This window comes from Peromyscus californicus, unplaced genomic scaffold (genome assembly GCF_007827085.1).
Source record: "Peromyscus californicus insignis strain IS unplaced genomic scaffold, ASM782708v3 Scaffold_19__1_contigs__length_69161282, whole genome shotgun sequence".
Taxonomy (NCBI): Eukaryota; Metazoa; Chordata; class Mammalia; order Rodentia; family Cricetidae; genus Peromyscus; species Peromyscus californicus.
The window spans coordinates 64,858,928-64,886,710 of NW_026294491.1; the positions used below are offsets into that span (position 1 = coordinate 64,858,928).

The 27,783-nt window shown below is 45.0% G+C and overlaps 1 protein-coding gene across 7 annotated transcripts in view; it reads left to right on the plus strand.

Annotated features, from left to right (window-relative positions):
* Positions 1-27,783, plus strand: part of Kif6 (kinesin family member 6) — a 315,011-nt gene that overhangs the window by 125,985 nt on the left and 161,243 nt on the right. For all 7 annotated transcript variants that reach the window (XM_052745603.1, XM_052745598.1, XM_052745599.1 and 4 more), the window contains 2 exons: positions 25,542-25,647; positions 26,748-26,883. In XM_052745603.1, the coding sequence (XP_052601563.1) occupies positions 25,542-25,647; positions 26,748-26,883 (242 nt within the window). The remainder of the gene's footprint in view (positions 1-25,541; positions 25,648-26,747; positions 26,884-27,783) is intronic.

A 27,783-nucleotide genomic window follows, 5' to 3' on the forward strand; every position in this document is an offset into this window, starting at 1 on the left:
ATCTTACCAGGTCAAGCTTGCCCAAAATGTTGGGCACCTCCCAATGTCTGCGTCTTTCTCGAAAGAAAAAAAATGCAGATCAATTAATATTTCTGCCCAAGTTTATGGAGAACATCTTAGATGTTAATCATTTTAACGGGTACATCAAGGGGCTAGTAGTACAAGATCCAAAGGATAATTGTGGGGAATATAATTTTATTGGGGAAATGTTACACATGGATACACATATACATATGCACACATACACATGGACATAGCAATGAGTGTATACAACAGGAAACAAGGGAATCATGGAAAGAATCAATGTTCACTGAGACTTTAAAAAATATAGTTTTATATGTGTCTATTGGGGGTAGGGCAGGCACACATCACAGTGTCCATGTGGACATGGACAATGTGTGGGGTCTTTTTCCACCATGTGGTCATAGTGAATTAGAATCTACCCTCCTGTTTAACACCATCCACCCGGTTTTGTCCTTCAGGCCCCCAGATATTTACTCAGACGTGGGAATCTGCTTCAGTTCTCCACTAGCACCCACACTCCCCAAATGGAGGTGAGGGACAGGGTGCAGGAGATAAGAGGAGTCCCATAGCTCAGCTGCAATAGCCCAGCTCTTGTCCAGTCTGCTTCTCTGTCCATCATGCAGCCAAGAATTAGCTTTGAACTTCTGATCCTCCTGCCTCCATATTCCAAGGCCTGAGATTATCAGCAGGTACACCATGCCTGGATAACTTTTTTCCCCATTCCTCTTTCTATCTGACACTTGGTTGTGGGGAATGAACTCAGAAAAGAGACATAACATACCTAATGTGTAGAGACTTCAAAAAACAAACAAAAAAAAGGGAAGCAAAAACAAAAACAAGAGTAGCCATTTTCATAGGGTTCCTGGAAGAATTTACATGGTTGGTTTGTCTTCCACAGGAAAGGGCAGGTTTAGCTGTCATTAGAAACTGAACAGATTGGATGAGATTTGGAGTGATGGGGAGACTTGAGTGGTGGTGGAGAGGATGGAGAAGACACAAACCAGAGCCCTTGTGGAGGAAGAGTCAGTAGAAGTGACTGTTGAAAGTGCCAACACAAGGGAGATTTCGGGAGGGATGGTACCCGGCACAGGGGTGCCTTCTGGCAGTCCCAGCACTGGGAAAGAGAAGGTGCAGGGGTGTGTGTGGGGGGGAGCAGCAGTTCAAGGTCATCCTTGGTTACATGGTGAATTTCAGGCAATCCTGGCTACATGAAATTGTCCCAAGAAAGAAAGTATACACACACACACACACACGCACACGCACACGCACACACACGCACATGGCACTCACCACACACACACACACACACACATGCACACATGCACTCACCACACATACACACACCTCACACACACATATATCCCTCACAAAGTGGAAAAATGGGAAAGACAAGAGGTGATGAGCTTTCAACATGTTGTTGACACGTGGGGCAGGCTGAGCTCTGTAACTTAGATAGATATTGAAACCGGAAAGTTCAACTTTGTGGAAGTGATGAACATCAGGTCAGTGTAACACCGAGGCCAGGACTAAGGGTCAGCACACAGATTCTCAGATTCACTTGGAAGTACGGCGTGAGGAGCCACAGATCACATTCTAGACCCACGCTCCCTGGAGGAGATGGCAACTGCATGTGTCCTTGTATCTAGCTTCTCAGCTCTCTTCCTTCTTCTGATACATTTTCAGATTTAATTAGAAGTTCCATTTATCGAATTTTTAACACTGTCAAATAGCCTCCCTTTCCCTGTGTTTCAGGGTATTAGTAGGAAGCACTATAAAAAGATGACACCTCAAACAGCAGCTGAGAGATGCTTGGTGGTTAGGAGCACTTGCTGCTCTTCCAAAGGACCTGGTTCAGTTCCCAGCACCCACACAGGGCAACCCGAGCTCTAGGGGATCTACCAGTTTCTTCTGGCCTCTGCAGATATATATGTACATATAATCACCTATACCATGTGATATATGTACATACTCTCAGGCACAAACAAACATAAAATAGAAATAAACATTTTTAAAGAAAACAATGAAAGTTGACTGCCTTGTTTTATGTTAACTCCACACAAGCTAAGAGTCATCAGGGAGGAGGGAGCATCAGCTGAGAAAACGCCTCCGTAAGGTCTGGCTGTAAGGCATTTTCTTAGTTAGTGCCTGATGTGGGAGGGCCCAGCCCACTGTGGGTGGTGCCATCCCTGGGCTGGTGGTCCTGGGTTCTATAAGAAAGCAGGCTGAGCAAGCTAGTAAGCAGCCCCCCTCCATGGTCTCTGCATCAGTTCCTGCCTCCAGGATCCTGCCCTGCCTGAGTTCCTGCCCTCGCTGCTTTTGATGATGAACTATGAGTGAAATAAACCCTTTCCTCCCTGAACTGCTTTGGGTCATGGTGTTTCATCACAGCAGTAGTCACCTTAACTAAGTTAACAAGTTGCTATAATATGTTTGCTTGGGTAAAACTGACAAATTCATAAAAGACACAGATTTCCGAAGTTCACTAGACAGAAATAGAAGCCCTGTGTCTGTAGAAGAAGCTGAATTCATAGTAAAATCTCTCCAGTGAGGAAACCCCAGGCACGTGGGCGTCCCTGAAAATGTCCCTAGAATACTCAGAAATAAGCAAGAGCAGCCTTACCCAAGCTTCCCACATGACAGTGCATTTCACTGCTCTGATGTTGAAAGTAAACACACGAGAAAAGGAAATTGCAGTCCATCCTCCTGCATGAATTAAATCCCTACCAACACCCAAAACACATCCCGCAAGGTGGTTTAAAAGGTGAACATGTAGACCTCGTGGCATAGATGCACATGCCAATTACATATGTGTCATTTCCTGTGATAAGAAACTAGTTACGACAAAGAATTTGATCATTCCAATAGAGTGAGGCAAAGAATTTGATAAAGTTCTCGTTTATTCATGGGCAAAACAGGAATAAGAGGAAGACTCCAAAATTTTATGAAAACTCTCTACCTACCATCTATGCGTGTATGCATCTGTCTTCTATCCATTATCTGTTCGTTGTCTGAGTGTCTCTCACCTACGGATCTATCATCTACCTATCTGCCTGTCATCCATCCCTCTGTCATCTGTATGTGTCTCACCTTTGTATGTATGTATGTATGTATGTATGTATGTATGTATATCATCTGCCTGTCATCCATCCCTCTGTCATCTGTATGTGTGTCTCACCTTTGTATGTATGTGTGTATGTATGTATGTATATCATCTGCCTGTCATCCATCCCTCTATCATCCATCCGTGTATTTATGTATACAACTAGCTGTCATCCACTTGCCTGCCTGTCATCCATCTCTCTGTCATCTATTTCTACCTGTAGTAAGAATAAGAGAAAGAAAGCATTCTTTCATTGGGCGGTGGTGGCGCTCACCTTTAATCCCAGCACTCGGGAGGAAGAGCCAGGTGGATCTCTGTGAGTTCGAGGCCAGCCTGGTCTACAGAGTGAGATCCAGGACAGGCACCAAAACTACACAGAGAAACCCTGTCTCGAAAAACAAAAAACAAAACAAGACAAGAAAGAAGCATTCTTTCTTAAAGCTAGAAGTAAAAGTAAAGATGTCTTTTCCCACTGTGTGCATCCAACACCATACTGAAAGCTGTGGCCAGAATGTCATGGTAAGGAAAATAAATAAAGGACACAAATATTTGGAGAGGATGTAATAAAACTGCCATTATACACAGATAACATTATTTCTATGTAGAAAACATCAAATAACCTGAAAAAAGTTACTAGAAATACTAAATGGAGTTTATCAAAGTCCCAGAACACAAGGGTACAGGAAATGAAAAGACAGATACCCTTGACAGTAACATTAAAATTTAAAGTACTCTAAAGATAAATTTAACAACGTATGTCTAACATCTGTATTATTAAAACTATAAAACAATGGAGAGGAGCTTTCCAAGAACTGAAGAGATGGGGAGCTATACCATTTTCATAGATGGGGTGGCTCCGTGTCATATGTCAGGTCTGCCTCAGTTGACCTAGAAATGTAGTTTGAACCCTCTCAGTGTGGGAAAGCTGAGAGAAGCCTGTAAAATTCACACGGTTGCTGACATTAACACAATACTGACATTACTGAAAACAGCTTTGCAGGGGAACCTGAGTCAGGCAGACGAGTCAGTGAGTGAAGGTGTAAGTCTGACAACCTAATTCAGTCCCCAGGACCCACAAGGCAGAAGCAGAGAAATGATTCCCACAGGCTGTCCTCTGACTGCCGATGGCATGTACACACACACACACACACACACACACACACACACACACACACACACACCAAAATGTCCTTTATAGCAAATGTCTCACATGCAAGTGTTTCCTTGAACTAGATCATAGGCATAAATGTACAACTTCAAATACAAAACTCCTAAAAAGGAAAGATAAGAGAAAATCTTTGGGACCATGCATTAGACCAAGGGTTCTTAGAACATAAAATAACAAACTATGAAAGGAAAGAGAAACAATAAACTAGATTTCATCAAAATGTAAAACATCTGTTCTTTAAAGGACATTAAGAAAGTGTTTTAAATGGTACGTTTTCTCATCAAAACATACTGCTATAAAGGACTCGTCTCCAAAATACTTAGAAAAGTATCACAACTAAATAATAAGAAAACAAGCAATAAGCATGTGGACACAGTCCTTGAGCAGCCATTACGCCAGAGAGTGAACAGGTGATGAGGAGGGACAGGAAAGCCTGTGACTCATGCTCTAGGGGTAGAGTGTGCTGCACCCACCACGGAAAGGCAGTCTGCTATTTTCTCAAAACATAAACAACCCGGGGCCTGAAAGACGGCTCCATGGGTAACCGCGTGCACCACCGAGCCTGATGACATGACAGGAATTCAATCCCTGGGACTCACCCGGTGGAAGGAGAGAACCGATTCCTGCAAGGTATTTTCTTGCACATCACACCCCCATATGTAAACTTAACACTATAGACACTATAGACCTGATTATAGCCACTTTTAAGGTAGTCTTGCATAAGAAAACATAGGCCTCTGTATGAGTATTTTTATTAATAACAACTTGAGACACTCTCTTCCCAAGCTGGAAATGTCTCTCAGCTGCTGAGTTGCTAAACAGACATATTATAGATGCGTAATAGAATTCTACTCATCAGTTGACATGGAAGGAGCTCCTGAAACAGGCAACATCTTGACTGAATGTCAAAAGCATGGTGCTAACTGACAGCAGCCAGAACAAGCTACACACCGCCTGATTCCATTCCACACGCACTCATGACATTCTGAGAAGGGGAGCAGTGGACAGACATGAGATCACTGCTTGACAAAGACAGTGCTGAGGGCAGAGCTGAACCTGAGGACGGCAAAGAGGGAACCGCACCTGCCTGAAGAGATGGGGAAGGGGCTGGGAAGTTCTAGGGTGACCCTGAGGCCTCAAACATGTACAAAGGTGGGGGTTCACTTTCCATCCCCAGCATTTGCTTCCAGCCTCTCTGGGGAATTATTACTTGGTAGAATATTTTTAGTGTGTGTGTGTGTGTGTGTGTGTGTGTGTGTGTGTGTGTGTGTGTGTGTGTGCGCGCGCGCGCGCGCATTGGGGAAGTACAAATGCACGCTTGTGTGTAAAAAAGCCAGAGATCAACCTTGAGTGTCTTTCTCTCAGGTCCATCTTGCTTACTGGGATGGGGTTACTCACAGACCTGGAGCTTACCTGGGAGGCTAGGCTGCCTGGTGAACCCCAGGGATCGGCCTGTCCTCACCCCCACCACTGGCCACTGGGATGATAAACACAACTGCCACATCTTGCTGTGTTTTTTTGTTTTGTTTTTTCTTTGTTTGTTTTTTACCTGACTCCTAGTGACTGAACTCAGTTCCTCATACAGTGAGGTAAGCTGGTAAGCATTTACAGCTCAGCTATCTATCTCTCAAGCCCCTAAAAGTGACTCTTTACAATATTAAATCAGACTAACACCAGCTAAAGAACACAGTATATTGCAACACCACACCACACAAGGGTTGTTTCAAAAGGACTCCTTTGTACTAATAACACACTTCATTGATGTCTAATCTTTCATTTGGGTCCAAGTAAATGACTGCAGGTGGAGTCCAAAATCTTATTTTTTTCTATTTTAAACTTTATTACAAAATACGTTGCCAATAAAGAAGCAAACACCAAAATTAAACAGACCCAAAGATAGCTCAATGACTACAGTGAGAGGCCATTTAGAACTGTGGTGCTTCACACTGTATTCTATACTTTCACTGTTGAATATATTTCTATGCACTTATCCACCAACAAAAATGAATGCACTTAATGAACATGAGTTATGAAAAAGGATATAAAGGTAATTGTTTCTCTGGTTCTAACTCTAACATGCATTTCACTCTATCGAGTAAATCTACTTGGAAAGGAAATCAGTTTAGGGTCTGGAGAGATGAGTCAGCAGTTAAGAGACTGTCTGAATCATTCTCCCCATGTCCCTGGGATCTGAAATGGGACTCAACATGTATTCTCAGAATGCGTTGTCTGGCCCTGTTCCCACATCACAGTACTGACAGGAGAAATGTCCTGATGAGTCATGTCACACACTGATCATAGTGCCTGGCCCAGGGGAATTCCATGAATGGTAACTATTATTATCAGTTCCCAACAATTCTTTGATAGACTTTTGCTGAGGAAAGGACTTCATTTAAAGATGTTTTGTCAAGCCTGTCTACAGGAAACTAAGAGACCATGTCTTCCACTCTGACTCAGTGACATTTCTTTTGCTGTGATGAAAACCATGAGCAAAAGCATCTCGGGGAGGAAAGGTTTTATTTTGCTTATCATTTCTACATCACAGCCCATCACTGAGGGGAGTCAGGGCAGGAACTTAGGGCAGGAACCTGGAGGCAGGAACTGAAGCAGAGACCGTGGAGGAGTGATACTTACTGGCTTGCTCCTCCAGGCTTGCTCAGCCTGTTTTCTTTCTTGTACAGCCTAGGACCGTGAGTCTAGGAGTGGCATCACCCACGGGGAGCTGGGCCCTCCCACATCAATCCTTAATCAAGAAAATGCACCACAAACCAGTCTGTTGGGGGCATTTTCTTAACTGAGGTTCCCTCTTTCCAAATGGCACTAGCACACACCCCTTCACCATCATATCTCTTTTTTTGTCGTTGTTATTGGTTTTTTTTCCACATATTTGGAGGGTGTGCACACATGTGCACACACTTGTTGAAGGAACAGGAGAATTTTCAGGAGTTGGCTCTCTCCTTTCATCTCTTGAGTCCTAGAGATTGAACTCAGGTCATCAGACTTTGTGGCAATGGCCCTTACCTACTGAACTGTCTTGCGCCAACACCTCCATCTCTATATTGTCATGATTCTCTTTAGAATATACCATGGCCAAGAGTGTATACACAAAATGAAATACTGGATTTTTTCTTAAGAAAAAGAAAATAGTATTGGAAAATATAAGTATTTTTCTCCTAGTCCTTTTACTGGGCAATATTTCCTAAAGTTTCTACTGAAAACTAAAGATTATCTTTAAGGAAAATTACTGTGGCATGTTGACTTTACACCTTCAAATAACACAGTAAAATCACTTCATTTAATTAATACCCTCCCCCACTAACTGTACTCTAACCTTCACAGCTAAATTAAAGCCCAATGTTGCTTCTTGGCGTATAGAAAAATATTGCATAACACACATAGTTAATTCTGAGATTGAAATTGCATCTTGTTCTGCAGTCCCAACATTAAATTATGCTCATAGTTAATAGTTGTGTTTTTATAGCAGGATAGAATAGTACATATTCTTTTTTTTCCATTGGTAATTGATATCTTTATTTTTTTTAATTTATTTTACATACCAACCACAGTTTCTCCTCCCTCCTCTCCTTTCTACCCTACTCCCATCAGCTCCTCAGAAAAGGTGAGGCCTCCCATGGAAATCAACAAAGCATGGCATATCAAGTTGAGGCAGGACCAAACTTCTCCCCGCTACATCAAGGCTGGGCTTGGCATCCCATCATAGAGAATAGGTTCCAAAAAGCCAGTTCATGCACCAGGGACAGATACTTGTCGCACTTCTGGGGGCCCCACAAACAGACCAAGCTACACAAGTGTCACCCACATGCATCTGTGACTTCAGGCGGGCGCTTTTCTTTTATAATTGGCATAAGGCAGCATATCTGGGGCAGGGGAATGGCTCAGTGGGTGTGAGCACCTGCTGTGCAAGCATGGGGAGCTGAGTGCAAACTCCTACTACCCACATAAAAAACCACATGTGAGCCGGGCGGTGGTGGCGCACGCCTTTAATCCCAGCACTCGGGAGGCAGAGGCAGGCGGATCTCTGTGAGTTCGAGGCCAGCCTGGTCTACAGAGCGAGATCCAGGAAAGGCACAAAGCTACACAGAGAAACCCTGTCTCGAAAAACCAAAAAAAAAAAAAAAAAAAAAAAAAAAAAAAGCCACATATGGCTATGCATGTCTGTAACCCCAGCACTAAATGTGGCAGAGACAGGGGGATTGATGCAGCTTACCGGCCACCAGCCTAGCTCCAGTTTTACTGAGAGACCCTGCTTCAAAGACAGCAGGCAAAGAACAGTAGAGTGGGATATCTGATCTTCTCTGGCCTTGGCATGCACTCATGGGTGTGGGCATCTGTACATACATGCACATATAAAACACACACACACACACACACACACACACACTCACTCAACACACACGTTGCGTATCTGAAAGACTAAACAAACCAAAATGTCTAAATCACCAGGGTGGCATGTCAGTAAAATGCTTCCAAATTCACACTGTTGGTGTTGTGTCTCATTCTTTAGCCAGAACAGGGTTCATATATTCCCTGAGAAAGAAAATTTCCTAAAACCTATAAGACACTTGGAAAATCAAAAATGGTGTAGTAGCCTGAATCATAAAGACAACAGAAGCAAAAACTCTATATTATTATTTAAACTGACATGAAAATGTGTTTAAATCTTTGCAAATATGTACATATGTATAAGCTACAGTATGCATACGTAGATAAGTGTATTGATTTTTAAATTTTTGAAAAACATTAATGTGTGGTGTGTGTGTGTGTGTGTGTGTGTGTGTGTGTGTGTGTGTGTGATCATGTGGATGCAGTTGCCTGTGGTGCCAGAAGAGGGCACCAGATCTCTCAGAGCTGGAATTTCAAACAGGTTAAGAGTCACCAGAAATGGATGGTAGGAACCAAACTCGAGTCCTCTGTAAAAAATAGTACAGTCTTCTAAGTGATGAGCCATCTCTCCAGCCCTAGTATGTGCTGCTTGTGGAAAACCTAAGAATAGATAAGAAAGCATGCATGTGTCCATGCCTGTGTGCAAGCCAGTGAGAAGCAAGCAGGGGGTTGAAAGGAAGATGCTCCGTGCTGGAAGGAAGTTGGCGGACTTTGCAGGGGCCTTGTAACTGTGCCGAACAGTCCCGAGACACGGAGTACAACGCTGTGTCTCTTCACCCCCTTCTGTGGGGTCCCTGCCAGCAGGAGCTCCCTGTACCCTGGAGCTGTGCACAGATGCTTTATTTGACCAGTGTAATGCACTTTCCAGGTACTGCCCCCGGTTGTTTTTATTTTGAATTCTCTGTTCTTTCCTTTCAAATGCTGGACATGTTGACAAAAACCTTCTGCCTCCCATTTTCTGAATTTCACATTTCAATATCTAAATAATAGCTGCACTAAAAATACTCAGACATATTAAAATTGTGAGGGGACGTAATGAAATCTTATAAAGGGTGAGATGAATTGAGTTGAGGTTTGTTGTTGATACGGCAAAGGACTCTGTTTGTTCACTTGGGTTTTGATTGGTAGGGGGTGCTAACTGTCGGTATACATTACAAACCTAACCTTTGAGTGTATCTTTGAATTTATCTCATTTGCTTACAAATTCACAGGCTAACCAGAGTTCAGAGGGAACAGTTTGTTTTAGCCCCACTCCCTGAGGATTTTGAGAGGAGCTATGGAGCTGTCCCCTGTTTGAGTCTACAGACTTGGTACCCCTGAAGACTCCCTGAGCCATGTCACCAGCTCCATTGGGAGAAATTCTTCTTTTTAATTTTAGAACTAATAAACAAATGTATTTGGGTGGCTTTTCTACTTAAGCACATCATGACAGGGAATTGTCTCCAAACAGCATGCTGGAGCAGGAGCAGGCAAGTTGGCTCGGTAAGTAAGGGGGCTTGTTGCCAAGACTGTGACCCAAAAGGTGGAAGGAGAGAATCTGCTTCTGCTAGTTGTCTTCTGACCTCCAGATGCATGTTGTAGCATGTGTGCACGCGCACACATACATACACACACACACACACACACACACACACACACACACACACACACACATAAACGTAAAAGTTAATTAATTAACATATCAAGATTATGTGTAAGCCTGAGTTCATAGTATACATCAACACAAGGCATATATACCAGAAGATGTGCAGTGCCCGAGGGAGTGTCTCTAATTTGTTCTCCACACCAACCCGAGTCCAGGCTCCGCTCTCACGGTTTTCATGCACTCTCGCTGGAAACTAGGGCTTTCTTTTTTGTCCCAACTCTGCCTCTTCTAAGGAAAGAGAACCATCTCCCAAGACAAACCAAAATCCAGTGCTCAGCCTGCCCTGTCTGGCCGAGTAACCTGACTGCCCTGTTATCTCAGGGCAGCTGAGATGCTGCGCTAAGGCGTGATGCCTGGAGCCTGGGTTGCTCCTGCTCTGTTCCAGGGCGCTCTTCCTTCTCCTCCTCTTCCACTCCAGATTTCCCAGCTGTCCCCTCTGTGTTTGTCATTAACCCAACATTCTTTTGCCACCTCCTCAAAAGTGTGTCCTCATTCACGGCAGCCACCATTGCCTGGTATCACATTTCTGCAAATTTCTGGAGAAATCAGGTTTTCCCTTCTGACGGTCGTGTGTGTCACATATGACAGCTGCTGTTCTCGTCAGGGTACCTTGTAGGCTGGTCCCTGGCATGGGCTGGACAGGATCCAGCGCCCTGTGCTTTGCCAGCTCATCAGAAACTCCTTACTGACACCCTCGGCCCTGTGTTTCCTCCCCTTTCTGGGTATCCTCAGCTCTCAGTCCCCAGTCTGAGAGACACGACTTTGTGCTTTTGGGGAAAGCTGGGCCCGTGAGATGGCTCAGAAGATAAAGGTGCTTGCTGCCAAGCCTCATGGCCTGGGCCCTATCCCTGGAACCCATGCAGCAGGAGGAAAGAGGCAACCCCTGCAAGCTGTCATCTGACCTCCACACCTACCCTCATCAACACCCACTTCCTACACACATAATATAAGTGCTTTCAAGAGAAAGAAACAGGAAGTCACTACACACCCAAGTGCTTCCTTCTTCCGAGTTCTGGGATCATAATCTACCCTGCCCCCTGCACGTTAAACTTCTAAGGAACATTAAGTGATAGAATGCTAGAATGTTCTAGACTTGTCATGCTGTTTCTGTGCTGACCAGTATCAGACATTGAGGCTTATCTAGATTTTTTTAAATTAACTGGCTCATTTACAAGATAGTCCTTTCTGAGATATCTGATGGGGGCCAAGAAAAGACTTGACTTATTCCCCAGGTGGAGAGAGGAAACACCTTTTGTAAATAAAAGATTGACTCCTGAAGCAGGGTAGGTGAGGGATTGTGACTCTTCATATATAAGAGGCTTCTGAAGCAAGACAGATTACAAGGCTGTGAAGTAAATAGCCACACACTGCTTCTGACCCAGCTTTGGTTTGTTAGAACCAAAGTTATTAACCAGTGCTCAATTTAATATCAGACAGTTTGGGCACAAGTAGTCACAGCTGATAAAACTCAAGGTTCATGCCAACACTGACATTCTTCCCAGTTCAAGTAACCATGGGGCCAATAACATATGAAGTATTTGCCAAGCAAAAATATAGATGGATTGTGTTTTTTTTCCTAATTAATCACCCATTTTGATCAAATGGCTGACTTCTAAATGTATCCCTTCCCTCTTTACTGTCAAGCAGGGGAGGCATGGGGGGGGCTTCTGGTTGTTCCAGGGAGACACACTTACTTCACAGTCATGGTCTCATGTGACTTCTGTCATGCAGGTCCCACAGCCACACATGCAGACAGCTAGTGAGAAATCCTGGAGCTATCCTCTGTGAATACCGGGCATAAGTTACTTTGGGGCAGCTCCCTGGCTGCCCTATCCTGCCTGTGGCCTCCTCAGGAGGTTCTCTAGGTATGGAGTAGAAATTTCTTCCTCAGCTAAGCTTGACCCTCCAAAGTATCATGTTTCTCTCCTGGATTAGGAAAGAGGAGATGAGGTAAGGTTGGTTTCTGCAGCTTTTCAGCTTGAAATCAGATTTAGCATACTCGGTGCCCATTCCTTAAATAGCACGGCGTGACTGGCACCTGTTTGTGTAACTGCTTCTTGTAAATAATATATTGACTTGTAATAAACATGTCAACTACTAGAGAGGGGCTGCTTATGAATCTAGGGGAGGTGGGTTTTCTGTCTTTTTTTCTTTTCAATTATATATGTGTAGATGAGTGTGGGTATATGCATGCACATGTGAGTAATGTGCCCTAGGAGTCCAGAAGAGAATGCTGAGCCCCTGGAACTGTGGTTATGGGTGGTTCTGAGCTATCCAACATGGGTTCTGGGAACTGAACTTGGGTCCTCTGCCAGAGCAGTAGGCATTCTTAACTGCTGTGCCATCCATCCAATCCCAAAGTTGGGTTTTCTTTCCTAGATGTTTCTGTCTTGTCCTCTGACTCAGATGGATGCTGTGTCCCCTCAATGGCTGCCCTTTCTGGTTAGAATGCTGGTCTTTGCTTTGACTGTAGTGGGCCACGGTGCCCCCACTCAGGCCTTTATAGCACAGAGATTCCTGGCGGAGATCCGCCACCCTGGGCACAGCCTGGTGCTGTCACTGCATTCCTCCTCCTGTCCCTTGTGCTGCTGCTTAGATCCGCACGAGGAAAGTCTGACCAGAACAACAAAATGCTCAGCCCATGCCATTGCAAACACAATTTCCTCAGTACCATGTGGTCGCCCAACAGTGGAGCAGAGTGGGTTACAAAGGGGGATGCTGCTGGCTTCTGACCACAGAGTGATTCCTTCTTAAAAGGGAAACGATCTAGAACACAGAGTCAAAATTGTACCTAACTTCAGGGACTGGAAAGGTGGCTCAGTACTTGACAGATAAGCACAAGGACCTGGGGTTAGAACCTGTAGGGTGAGGGAGGAGGAACTGTATGTACAACATAGCTGTCATCTCAGCACTACAGAAATGGAGACAGAAGGGTTCTTGGGGCTCGCTAGCAAGCTGCTATAGTCAAATCAGTGAGCTCCAAATTCAATGATAGACCCTGTCTCAAAATACAAAGTGGAGAGCCACTGAGAAGTTAGGAGACATCAGCCTCTAAGCTACACATGAACTGACATATGCTCAGACACAAAAGACTTAAAAACATGTAAACATATCAGCGAAACACAACTCTACCTAAATTCAAGTGCTAGGGTAATTAGAAAGGCAGAAATTGCTTCTGACTGGGGAAAAGCAGGGGCAACTTTTAAGAGATTAGGTGAATCCAGAAAGATCTAGAAAAGTGAAATTGGTCCAGAGAGCCTTGCAGATAGAAGGACCAGGCAGGCAGAACTGTGCGTCTGGTTTCCTTATTTTAAAGATACGTGAACGGTCTCAGAGAAGTGATGGCACTTCCATAGATTCCTACCAAGTTGGTTGCTTGCCCAAGAAAATCAGTCTTCACAAATCCCAGCCCCTCATAGCTCTGAACAGCTTTATAGCTCTCTGAATTATTAGCTTCTGGGTCAATCAAAAACATAGTGTATTCTTCACATGGAAACCTTCTGATGCCATAGCAAAGCTTCCAGCACGTTCTATTCTTTCAGAAAAGAATAGTAGCATCGGGCCGTCTTTCAAATGTATTGCTAGGGAATAGGTCACTAATGAGGCAACAGTTGTCAGGTGCTCCTGTGTGTGTTAGGGGGTGTGGAGAGATAGATGGGTGTGGGGACCCACACCCAGTACTTAGTGCCTGCAGCAGGGAGCCACACCCCAGCACTAAGTTCCTACAGGTCAGCTCAGAACTGGGAGGCCTGCAGGCTTTCTGATGAGGGTGGCCAGTTAAGTTTGAATTTTGTATAAACCACAAATAATTTTTCAGTGTAAGTATGTCCAGCACAATCTTTGCAAGACTATTTCAGCATTATTTTATATGACCAGAGTTATATTTTTATTTGCATCATTTCCATGAATATTTTTTTGCCTTAAAACCATTAAGATTTGTAGTTGTATGAGGCTGGGCTTTTTTAATTCACTTTATTTTAAAGTCTTTATTATAATTTTATGTGTATAGGTGGATTGCCTGCATATTTGTCTGTGCTCCACAGCATGCCTTGTGTCTGATGAAGCCAGAAGAGGTGTCAGAGCCCCTGGAACTGGAGTTATAAACACTTAGGAAATGCCATGTGGGTGTTGGGAATTGAACCCGGTCCCCTGGCAGAGCAGCCAGTGATCTTAACCCCTGAGCGGCCCCTCAGGCCCCTGGTATTTTTTTTTTTTTTTTTTTTTTTTTTTTTTTTTTTTTTTTTTTTGGTTTTTCGAGACAGGGTTTCTCTGTGTAGCTTTGCGCCTTTCCTGGTACTCGCTTTGGAGACCAGGCTGGCCTCGAACTCACAGAGATCCGCCTGGCTCTGCCTCCCGAGTGCTGGGATTAAAGGCGTGCGCCACCACCGCCCGGCCCTGGTATTTTTTAAAGCATCGTTGTGATAGTTAAGATAGGTTGTCAACTTGATGGAATTTTCTTCCATTGTCATGGTAAACAGACCTATGAGCACACCTTTGAATGAGAACCTGGGATAGGTTAGCTGAAGTGGGAGGACCCACCCTGAAAGGTGACGTCATCACATGGACTGAGGTCCTAGACTGTGTACAAAGGAAAAAGCTGGCTGAGCTCTAGCGTTCTTCTCTCCCTACACCCTGTTGCTTCACCTGCCCGCAAACATGGCTTCCTCACCATGATGGACTGTAGCCCTTCAAACTGTGAGCCACAGTAAGCCCTCCTCCCTGTGCAGCAAGCGTCTGTCAGAGCGATGAGGAAGGTAACGGGCGCAAATGTTGAAAATCGGTTCACAGGTTTTGAAGATCAAATTCCAGGGTTGTAGAGTGGACAGCTTGACTGTGTCTTATGAACCCAGCATCTGGATCGCGATGTGTGTTCAAAAGTGCCCAGTGAAAAACACAGCATGCTCTTCATTGTTATTCCTGCCTTAGACTCTCCATTAATGCACTGGCCAACTTAATCTATTTTCTAAATTTAGTTCCTGTCTGAGATGTCTCAGTGATAGAAGATTGAGAAATATCTTGCTTAACTAATGTCAATATTTTATCTAACAGCTAATTCGCACCACTTGGATGAAAAAAGTCCAAGTAATCAGGCATTCATTAATGCAGGGAGGAGTAATGGATTATCTGCTAACTTGGTCTGAATGCATGTCTCTTGCCTCCCAGGCATCCTTCTTCCCGGCTTCTTATAAAATGGCTGGCTATATGCAATAACCCTGAACTTCATGGGCTATTCCTCCCAGAGGTCATTAGTGGCTAATGTGCATCTCTCCCACTTTATAAGAAATCAGATCTCTGAAATCGTTCAGAAGTCATAACTCACTACAGATGAAGTCTCCACACTCCAGCATGAAGTGATTTGGGTCCTGACACTGCATTTTGAAGATATTAAAACCCAAACGAAAAGTGTGGTCCACAGCTTGTGTTAATTATCGTTGGGGCGCTGTGGAAGCGCTTGGTTACTGAAGAAATCACTATCTAATAGGATTAAATAGGCCTGACTCCATCAAGGCGCTGTCTCCACATGGGTGATTCCTTTATTCTCCTAAATTCAAGTCTTTTGGAGTCTAATCGGCCAAAGGAATGAACATGGACGGTAATAAAGGGAAGAGGGATGAGGCATGGATGGCGGTTTCGTTTTGGAATTACAGTTGGCACAGTGGCTCCTCGGGTCTAGACAGCTCTTTCATCAGCTGTCCAAACGCTTGCTTCTGGATTAGGAAGCAGTGTGTCTGCAGGAGCAGACGGTGCCATGTCCTCAGTGTTCTCGCTGACCTCAGAGCCTCTGCTCCTTGCTCCTTGGGCTTTGTGAGCGCTAAGATTTTGTCTTAATGTTTATCTTCTTAAGGACTTATTTATTTTTATTAATTTCTTTTATTTTTTGGTTTTTCAAGACAGGGATTCTTTGTATAGCCCTGGATGTCCTGTAACTAGTTCTGTAGACCAGGCTGGCCTCAAATTCACAGAGATTCACCTACCTCTGCCTCCCCAGTGCTGGGATTAAAGATGTGTGCCACCACCGCCCATTTTAAGGATTTATTTTTATACTTTAATGTATTTCTGATCTAGTTTGCTTTTCTGTCTTGTGATAAAACAGTGATCAAAAACAACATGGGGAGGAAAGGGTTAACTTGGTTTACAGGGTATAGTTCATTATTGGGGAAGTGGAGGCAGGAACTGAAGCAGAGGCTGTGGGGGTGCTGCTTACTGGCTTGCTCCCCATGGCTTTCTCAGTCTGCTTTCTTGTATACCCTGGGTCCCCCACCCTATTGGGGGATTTATTAAGGCAACTCCAGTTTAAAAAGAGGTTTATTTTGGAGTAACTTACAGCCAGTAAAGGAGTTGGTTACAGGATCTGGGAGAGGTGAGGCACAGTCCAGAGGTGTTCTCTGGAGAACTCTGGTCTACCATCCAGCATCCAGGATCACAAGGAACCAAGAGAACCGGCACATCCAGATCTCAGGTCTTAAGGGCTCCCGTCTTGGCCCTGCCCCAGGGGCAGGTCATAGGTAGGCATGGCAGTTACTGGAAGCCTCTCTAGGGACAGTACTTCCAGGTCAAAGCTGGAACAACTACCCACTACACCACCCCCTAGCCCAGGGGTGGCAGCATCCACAGAGAGCTGGGTCCTCCACATCAATCATTGATCAAGAAAATGTCCCCACAGACTTGCCTACAGACCAATCTGATGGAGGTGATTCCTCAACTGAGGTTGTCTCTCCCCAGATGATTCTAGAATGTGTCAAGTTGAAAAAAATAAACAACTCAGTGTCTGTGAGTGCATGTGTATGTGTGTGCATATGTGAGTGTGTGTGAATGCATGTGTTCATGTGAGTTCATGTGTGTATGCTTATGTGTGAATGTGTGTCTGTGAGTGTGTGTATGTATGAGTGTGTGTGTGTGTGTGTGTGTGTGTGTGTGTGTGTGTGTGTGTGTATGCTCCCATAGGTTTGTGCACATGAGTGTAATGCCTATGGAGATCAAAAGAGAACACCACATCTCCTGGAGCTTAAGGAAGGCCTGTGGTATGAAACAGCACTTGTGAACATAGCAAACCTCACCTCCACCTGACACCTGGTGTCTGAAAGTCTACACAAAGGAGGATTGAGCAAAGGCAGGATGAGCCATCGCTGGACAAAAACAGCCATGGAGTAAGTGATCGGACCATAGGAACAGAATTCTGTTCATTTGTTTAACCTCTAACTGCTAAGGTATTGTATTCTTTATCGTTATTAGTTTGCATCTGAGGATGTAGTTCCCTCATACACCCAGATTCAGTTCAATAACTAGAACTTGGTGATGACTGGTGATTTGACTTATATAAATGTACTTCAGATTCATTGTGAACATGTTTTTAATCAGTTATGGGCTGTTATCACATGGAAAGGTAACCACAAGGATTTTGTCTTAGTGACCTTTCTATTGCTGTGATAAGACACCATGACCAAGGCAACTATAGAAGAAAGGGTTTACTGGGGACTGCAGTTCAAGAGGGTGAATCCATGACTATCATCCATCATGGCAGGGAGAATGGCAGCAGGCAGGCATGGCACTAGAGCAGTAGCCAAGAGCAACCATGAGGAGAGAGGGAGAGAGCTAATTGGGAATGGCATGGGTTTTTGAAATTTTAAAGTACATTTAACATTTCAAAAGGCCACACCTCCTGCAACAAGGCCACACCTCCTAATCCCTCCCAAACAGTTCCAGCAACAGGGGACTAAATATTCAAGTGCATGAGCCTAGGGAGGCCATTCCCATTCAAACCGCTACAGATATACTCCATACTTTTATATCATAAAATCTTTTTAATCTGTCTTTCAAAGCTTTTTACAAGTTTTTTTTTGTCTAATTAAGTATTGATGCATTTGTATAGTGCGTTTAAAAACTCTAAAACAAGGCTGAAAATTTTTGCTAAAGAAATGGGCTGAGAATTGTATATTCGAAACTTTAGTGTTATCAACAAATTCAATTTTATACAAGACAGGGCTACGGAAAAAGAGTTAGCGATGTGGAGCAAAGATCAGGAATAGCTTCCACTCCCTTCAGCTAAGGAGTGCTTGGGCAGTATGGGAACCATGAGGGGACTTTAGCTGTGGAGATGTACAGCTTGGGAGAGTCAGACCTCTCCAACTGGCCTTTTATTCTTTTGAATTTCCAACCGAGTTCTTCCTGGATGTGTGCTCAGGTTCCATCCACCTAAGACCTTTGTCTCCCCTGCCCTTCTGTTGGCCACCTCTGTTCCTTGCCCTGGGCCTTGTCTTCCCAGGCCCCCGCCCCTCTCTCCCCAGCCTCTCTCTCCCCACCAGCCTCAGTCTCTGCACTGGCCTGAAGGTCCCTCTGGTTTCTAGTGCCCAGTCCTTTCCCTGGGTGACTGTCTTTCTTCTATGAACGGCTGTTCACTTTAACGCCTGTTTTACCAGTTTCCGCCTCGGCCATGTCACGCAGGCCTAGTCTGCCCAGCTTCTGCTGTCGTGGTTCCTGCCCAGGTGTGACTTGTCTTTCCATTCTCCTGCCTCCTGTTCCACTCCTGTCCAGCGTCTCTGCTCACTAAGCCACAGCGCCACCATCATCTTTCCTGAGCCAGTCCCTCAGTTAGCATGGACTGTGGAAACAAGAGCTGGTGCTCACATAGTGTTTGCCTGTGGCAAACAAGGAGTTCAACCGCTGCGTGTAGACTTTATAGAAGGAGTTACTAATACAGATGACTGATTAATTTATGTTCTTTTTATCTCTTATTTTGGCCATAGGCGGTCTTTATTCACTTAGACACTGTATACATTTTATAAATTGCTATTATTTCCTTTTGCTGTGAAAGCATAAAAATAAGATTATTTCTGCATACAGAAACCTATTGCTTCAAATCTTTGTAAATATCAGCAGATAGCTCTTGGTGGGGGTTAATGAATAAGTTGAAATAAGGGAGCAGTGGGCAAAGGGGAGTTTGGACTGACCCTCCCCATCCCCAGAAAGCAACCTCTGATCCTTCCTGCTGGTACCATCACCATCCCCTCTAAAAGGATCAGGGCTAAGGGCCAGGAAGGGGTGCACATGAGAGTCCTGGGGGATCTGTAGCATTGGGGGAGTGTGGAGAGCAGTGAGGAGTCTGGGAAAATGCCAGCCAGCATCCAACTCTAGCCTGCCTTTCCCCGTGGTCTGGGGCCTGGCAGGAGCAGGCAGCAGGGCTGGACAAACTGTCCTGGAGCGGCGGTGTGTGTGTGTGTGTGTGTGTGTGTGTGTGTGTGTGTGTGTGTGTGTGTGTGAGAGAGAGAGAGAGAGAGAGAGAGAGAGAGAGAGAGAGAGAGTATGAGAGAGAGTGAGTTGAGAGAGAGTGAGTGTGAGAGAGAGTGAGTGTGAGAGAGTGAGTGTGAGAGAGAGTGAGTGTGAGAGAGAGAGTGAGTGTGAGAGAGAGAGTGAGTGAGAGAGAGAGAGTGAGTGTGAGAGAGAGAGTGAGTGTGAGAGAGAGAGTGAGTGTGAGAGAGAGAGTGAGTGTGTGTGTGTGTGTGTGTGTGTGTGAGAGAGAGAGAGAGAGAGAGAGAGAGAGAGAGAGAGAGAGAGATCACTCTTCGTTGTCACCAGTTGTCAGAAAAATGTCGGGAAAGGAGGGACAAGCACGTGGGCTGTGCTGTAGGCATGCTGGGCCCTTCATCCTGATTTCCATCAAAGAACAGGAGCAGAGGCCAGAATGGGAGTTGTGGCCAGAGCTGTGTTGTAAGGGAAACTGTGGAAGGCTGCAGCCCTCAAGCTGTGTAGGCATGAAGGGATGGAGATCCCAGACCCACCCCAGGTCAGAGTATGGCTGTCCCAGACACAAGCTGAGGATCCATGATAACTTCACTCTAGTCCAGGCTGTGGGTGTAAGCATGGCCTTGTGGGTGTGGAAATACAGAGAAGGAAAGACGGCCCCTCGGCCAGCAGCTATGACTGTGTTCATGTATTGCCCTACGGGGTCAAATGGGGAACAGCTCTTGTGGAAGTTCAGAAATCTGTGGGTTCAACCTAAATGGGGGTGCTCAACTGAGGTTGAAGGACTGCCCAGGGAATTGCTGTTGTCACTGCCACTGTCCAGCAGAACAGAAAGCTGTGGTATGTCTGTTTTTCACTCTTTGCTTTTTGGAGGTCCACCACCAAGCTCCCAAATAAATACACGGAGACTTATTCTTACTTATGAATGCCTGGCCTTAGCTTGGCTTGTTTCTAGCCAGCTTTTCTTAAATTGTCCAGTCTACCTTTTGCCTCTGGACTTTTATCTTTCTCTATTCCATATACCTTTCTTTACTTCTTACTCCATGGCTGGCTGTGTAGCTGGGTGGCTGGCCCCTGGCATCCTCCTTTCCTTCTTTTCTCACTCCTCCCTCTTCTCTTTTTCTCCTTCTATTTATTCTCTCTGCCTGCCAGCCCTGCCTTTCCCTCTCCTGCTTAGCTATTGGTCATTCAGCTCTTTATTAGACCAATCAGATGTTTTAGACAGGCGAAGTTAACACAGCTTCACAGAGTTAAACAAATGAAACATAAAAGAATGCAACACATATTTGCATCATTAAACAAATATTCTACAGCATAAATGAATGTAACACATCTTCAACTAATATTCCACAACAGTAGTGACCAGATGTAGAGAGCAGCCAGGACTAGGGGTCGGGTGGCCATCTGGAGACTCGGGCATGAGGTTTGCTGAGGCAGGACCAGAGCAGGCTTGGATAGAGGCTGAGGGACAGAGACAGCAGGTAAAGGCAGCTAGCTGCATGCTTCTTGTTCAACATCGGCATCTCAGTGAACCTGCTCACACCCTACGGGTAAGCAGGCAGTTCTTCACCACGGAGATCCTTTGATATGAACACCTGCAGGCTGGTGCCCAGAGGGCCTGATGGCCAGGAGATCATCTCCAACCAGCTTCTCAGAAGGTATGAGCCAGATAACCTGCTGCTCACAGCTTGGGCCGGTCCAGTTCTGACCTCCATGGCTGCATTTCCCCAGCCACTGTCTGGATCAGTCCCACCTGAGGCTCAGTCTCCTGGCCCTGAAGCCAGGCTTTCCACTGGATGCTGCCCTGGGGTTTTCTCCTTCAGCTGGGAACTTTCTAGCACATTGGTACTGGTGCCAATTTGCTCTTTTGTATGCATGGCTAGAATATCAACCGCCACTTTTAGGTCAGACACATTGGCCTTGGCCTCCTGGTTGTGAGAAGCCCCAGGCTGTTCTCCTGCAGCCCTAGGAGCCTCGAGAGGAATGCCTGCAGGCATGTCTCCACAGAACAGCCACAGGTGCATGCTCGCAGCACCCCTCCAGCAGGCTATTTGCTCTCTTTCCATTTGTTCTAAACCCTAAGCTTCCCTAAACATTACCACTTCTCTAAACCCACTGAAGTAGTAATGTTTGATCACAGCAAGGTGGCCACACCTTTAAAGAAACTGTCACTGTGAAACCCTGGAATTACAAACAGCAAACTTGAGTTTTAGACCTTTCAAGAACCTACATCAGTTGCATTTTCAAAGTGCTTGCAATATCAATCTCCAGTGCTTTGAGTTTGGTCTTACTTAAAACGTATTTCAATAAACTGGATGTGGTAGCACACACCTATAATCCTAACACTTGGGAGGCAGAGGCAGGAGGATCATAAGTTCAAGGTCATCCTCAGCTATATAGTCAGTTCAAGGGCAGCCTGGAGACCCTGTCCCTAAAAAGTAAAATAAAATCTATCCAAAATAGCATTATTTAATCCCATAGGGGAAATATATGATAATAAGCATGTAGTCTCACAAAAAGACCATCACTTGTGAGGCAAACCTGTCCTGGATTTTAATTTCAATTTTTTGAATTTGCTGTTCCAAATCAATGAGTGCCCCAAGAAGCTACATGGCTTTGCATTTGAGGCCCCATGTGACAGGGCTTCTAAGATGAAGAAGACACAATACTGAGATCTATCTCAAAGAAAACTCTGTATTTGGAATGTCTTCCACACCACTGAAGCCTTCCCCTCTGTCGCCCAAGTCAGAAGAGAAGCTCGAAGTGTCGAGTGCCTGACACTGACCTGAATTTCTTATACATGGAGAGTCTAGATGGGATCAGGAGGTGGGGAGAGGGTTTGACTTTGGGACTTTCTTCATGAGAACATATTTCAGGATTATGTTATAGAAAAAAAATTAAGTCTTTGTATCATGTAGATTGAAGGTCCCCTGCATGCTCATGTCTTTGAACACTTGGTCCCTTTAGTGCTACTCTTTGGGGAGGTTGTGGAACCCTTACGAGGTAGAACCTGCTGGAGGAAGTGTGGGGGTGTGCTTTGAGGGTTTGGAGCTTGGCTCTAACTCCTGATTTCATTCTTTGCTTTCTTTGTGTATGTGCAGTAGGATTAATCAGTCAACTTCCTGGCTACCAGGTCAGCAGGCCTTAGCTTCCTGTTACCCTGCCTTGGCTGCCATAATGCACTGTAACCCTCTGAAACTGTAGCCCTCTGAAACTGTGAGCTGAAAGAAACCCTTGCTCCCAAACGTGCACTTCGTCAGCGCATCTTATAGCCACAGAAGAGAAACTATGTATCATAAATACACTTCTGTGTGTATCTGGCAGTTGAAGCTCTGTTCCACAACAAAGAAAGTCAACAAATAGAGCGATGGAGAGGGTTGTCAAACTGACAGACGCCATAGCCACCTGGGAGGTGGGCCCCTGCGCATGCCTGAGGGGGAATTACCTCGACTACAGTAACTGGTGTGGGAGGACCCACCATTCCCTGTGCAGGGCTCCTTGATGTAAAATGGAGAAATGGAGCCAAGCAGCAGCAGGAGCATCTCTTTCTATCTCCAGAAGGTGGACCCAGGGTCCAGCTGCTTCAAGCTTCCACTGCCTTGACCTTGAGTCTCTAAAATAACCCTTTCTCCCTGGAGTTGCTTTTGTCAGAGTGTTTTGTCACAGTAACACACATAAACTAAGACAGAAACTGAAAGTGGATGCTGCCCTACATCTGAAGAAAATCCTTAAGGATTACAGGATAATGGGGGGCGGGATGGCTCATACCTATAATCTCAGAAGGCTGAGACAGGGGGCTGGCATGAGTCTGAGGCCAGAGTGGGCTGCCTAGTGAATGTGAAGACATCCTGGGTTATGATGGAAGGTTCTGTCTCAAGAAAACAAAATAAAATCAGAAAATAGAATTACAATATAAATTGTCTCCTACTTGGCAATGTCAGCGATCATGTGTTACAGCTGCAGGAAGAAATACAAACAAAACCCAAGTGTGCTCTGAGGCAGAATCATCCGCTGTGTGGGCGCACTGATAACAGCAGTGGGAGAGAAGTGTGTGCTGTTGCAAAGACAGTGAAAGCATGCACATGCTTTCATCCTGCTAGGAAGACATGGAAGGGCTGCTCCTAGGCCTGGGAACGTAGGTACTGACCACCATCCCTCTGCCTGCTGCTTTCCTTTCTAAGGTTCCAACTCAACACAAGGGAACGGGTTCCATGCAGTGAATCCATTTACTAACCTATGTATTTGCACTGAGCATCTAATATTGAGGGTGGGACACCAAGAATTATTTCATGTTTTTGTCATCTGTGTGTGTTCATGTGTATGCACATATGTAGGAGTGTGTGTGTGTGTTCATGTGTATGCACATATGTAGGAGTGTGTGTGTTCATGTATATACACATATGTAGGCATGTGTGTGTTCATGTGTATGCACATATGTAGGAGTGTGTGCCCACACATACATGAGCATGCCTATAGAGGACAGAGGTCAATGTCTGTCAACTTCCTCTATCATTCTCCACCTTATATTGATACAGGGTTTCTCACTGAACCTGGAACTTGCCCCTTCAGCTAGACTGACTAGCCAGCAAGCCCCAGGGATCCCCCTCTTTTCACTTCCCCAACTCTAGAATTTACATGCAAGCACCCCCACTTTTGACTTTTTACATGGATGTTGGAGTTCTGAATTCAGGCTTCTTGGTCACCTGATAGGCACTCTACTGACTGAGACACCTTCCCAGACCTGTTGTGATTATTATGAGGTACTGTCAGTTGGAGAATGGGGTGGATCAGGTACATTCACAGACCCTGGATTGCATCAGGGACGGGGATACTGCAAATGAGTTGGGGAGCAACAGGGAATAGTGGTTGGCTGATTCTCCCCAAAGGGAGGTATTTTTTAATTTTGCTTTTTGGAATAGGGAGAACATGAAAATTATTGAAAGTAGAGAGAAGGAAGTCTGTGCAGAATAGTGATACAGATATCAGAAGAAGCCCAGTGGAAGAGGATAGCTTGAGAAGAGGGAAGAGTGTTATCAAGTTGGGGATAAAGGTGGGGAGAACCTGCCTGGTGAGGATGGACAGTTGCCGGGAGGAAGAAAGAATGCAGTCTGTGGCAACAGTGTGGCTTTCTCAGGCTGGTGTGAAGGCACCTCACTGCTCCACAGGGCGAGTTCAGTGGCAGACGTGGGGATCATGGGAAGACTGGGAAGAACCACTGTGGAGACCATAGGTCCACCAGGAACGATTAAACGAACACTGCTGAGGGCCAGCTGAAGCTGAGTATCATGCGTTTTCAATGAAACTAATATAGGAATTGTTTATTTTTATTACTTTCTCTAACAATGTGGCAGCTTGGCACAGAGGCAAAGAGGTTCAGTGTGGCTAGAATGGGTAGGTTATAGAAATCAAATGACTTTTTAAAGCTTTTAATTGTATATCTGTGTGTGTGTGTGTGTGTGTGTGTGTGTGTGTGTGTGTGTGTGTGTGTGTGTGTATGCATGTGTGTGTGCGCATATGTACGCACACATTGGCAAGCATGAATGCACCCATGCATGCAGTGCCCTCGCAGGCCAGAAGAGGGCTTTGGGTTTCCTTGTAGCTGGAGTTACAGGTGATTATGAACCACTAAACATGAGTACTGGGAACCCAACTCAGAGCCTCTGTAAAAGCAGTGAGTGCTCTTAACCACTGAGTCATCTCTCCAGCCCCTCAAATAGTCTTTATATGGAAACCTGCATGTGAACATTCATTGGAAATTAGTCAAGTAAATGCATAATGGCAGATTTCACTTTATCAATATGCTTTCCCCCTTCACTTTTGCAGTCAAACCAAGTAACGAATTCTAAGAAAATATGGGCCCCACATCCTGTCCTTCAGATGTTCTGCTTGCAGGAGAGGCCGTCAGGCTTTCTAAGGCTTACAGCTCATTCTTGCTTCTCATGCATTATGTATTTTTTTAGGCTGGAAAAACTAATAGCATCCTTTTTGGAAGACCAAGACCCAGAGAGTAGACTGGAAGTTGGCGCCGATATGCGTAAAATCCATCACTGTTTTCATCATTTTAAGGTAAATTTCAATGTTTCCTCCAGTCTCAGCCATGTCCTGCCATGCTCCAACTGCAATAAAAACTCTTCCTGGTGACCAACTCTAGAAACACCAGGACCCAGCCTTACACGTGCAGAAAACAGCCTGAGTGTCTCCCCAGGCTGTGACTATCACTGGGCCGCTGCAGGGATTGTATCTAACTTTTCCACAAATAAACCCTGGCCACAGGCTTCTAATTCCTTTGCCAGGAGTCCCTCTGTCTTGTGCCCAGAATATGTCTATACTAAAACACACAAATGTGAACACATACATGAACACAAAAATGTGCACACACACACATTTTCAAACAGTTTCGAGATAATTGTCTCCAGGTTTTTTTCCCAGTATTTTGATTTATCTGAATAATTTACTAACTTTCCTCAGCCTCCGGAGTTTTGCTTTTGTGATAAGGGGATGGGAATGTCACCAGTTTCCACTTGTAATTTTGCATATTTTGTGAAGATACTGTGAGATGATAGAGCATTTTGTACCTTTTTCTTGTGGAGATATAAACAAACATCTATTTAGCACTAACAGATCAAAGAAACGATTCTGCCAAGTCCATTTGAGTAAACCAATGAGTTTATTGAGGTTACAGAGCCTTGGTGACTCTGAGGAACATGTGTCATTAAAAAGTCCCACCCCAGCACTGGCGATGACTTGGAAAACTGCATAGGTTAAGCTCCCTTGCAGCCTGCAGGCCGCAGTACCAGAGTCTCTCCTTCAGTGATCGTGTATTGCTTGTTAACCTTGGGGGAGGGCCTTGTGAACTTTGTGCGTTTCAGCAGCTTCCTATGCCTTGGAAGTTTTGTTTGCTTCTTACTTTGCTTCCTGAGTCACTGGCCTCCCTCCTCACTCTGGGAGGGAGTGCTTCAATTTGACTAAATAGCTTGACAAAAAGGGAAGCGGAGTCCAGAGGAGATACTTACTGTTTAAGGAGGATGTTCACCAGTTTAAAAGAGAGAGAAGCTAAGGGGGAGGGGAATGGGAAAGACAAGGATAAGGGCAGACATGCATGCCCGGTATATACTAGGGACTTAGAACGTGGGCATGCTCAGTAAGCTCTTACCCCCAACTTACAGAAGCTGTTGAATGACAAGAGCACCATAAAGAATCCAGTCTCCTCTGAAAGCACGCACCAGGCGTGCCAAGAGCTGTTGGAAGGCGAAGAACATACGAAGCTCCGAGACCTTCTCAAGCAGAGGGACAATGAGATCAGTATCCTTCCGGGGCAGGGCGGGAGACTCTAACTGTCCCGGCTTGGAGGGGGGAGCATGTAGATTACCCACTCCTGGCCCCGGGGGTGGTGCTACCACATTCCTAGTGTCCCAGTTTATCCCAGCCTGCCATACACTAAGAAGTGTCGATCCCACAGAGCTCAAGCAAACATCTGACTTCAGCATTTTAGCTTGTTGTTTGTTTGTTTTTGGTAGTGTGTGTGTGTGTGTGTGTGTGTGTGTGTGTGTGTGTGTGTGTGTGTGTTCACACATGTGAAAGTCAGAGGACAATCAGTTTTCTCCTTCCACTATATGGAACTTGGGAATGGAATCAGTCATCAAACTTGGTGGCAAGACTCTTAACCAGCTGAACCACCTCTCAAGACTTGGTGTGGTTATTCTTACAGAGAACATTTCAGCTCTTGCCTGACACCATACCATCTCTTAACACTAAATCTTTTTCAAATATATTTTGGTTGCTCTGTGGTGGGCTTTGTGCTTTGAGTCCAGCACCAATAAGTTAGCTGGTTATCTTTAGCTAGCTGACCAGACATCATGCTGACCACAGCCTCTCCATGGCCCAGAATTTGTGGCTGGTGTGTGGGTGAAACTCAAAAGATGACTGAAAAAAAAATGGCGGATGGTATTTAGTTTATGAAAAGCAGAGTTGGCTTAGATGTAACTTTTTATTTAAAAGCCAAATCTCTTGTCCTGCATCCCACATTCAGATGTTCCCAAATTAGGCAGTGAGCAAAGATTGAGTGCTCCAGACAGAATTCTTCTTGGTTCTCAGAGGCAGCATCTTCTCGGTGCTCAAGGCAGTAGCTGCTGGTGGGCCCAGGCGCAGCCTCCTGGTGCAGACAGAAGCCATTACGTCTAAAGAGATCCAACTGGACTGGTT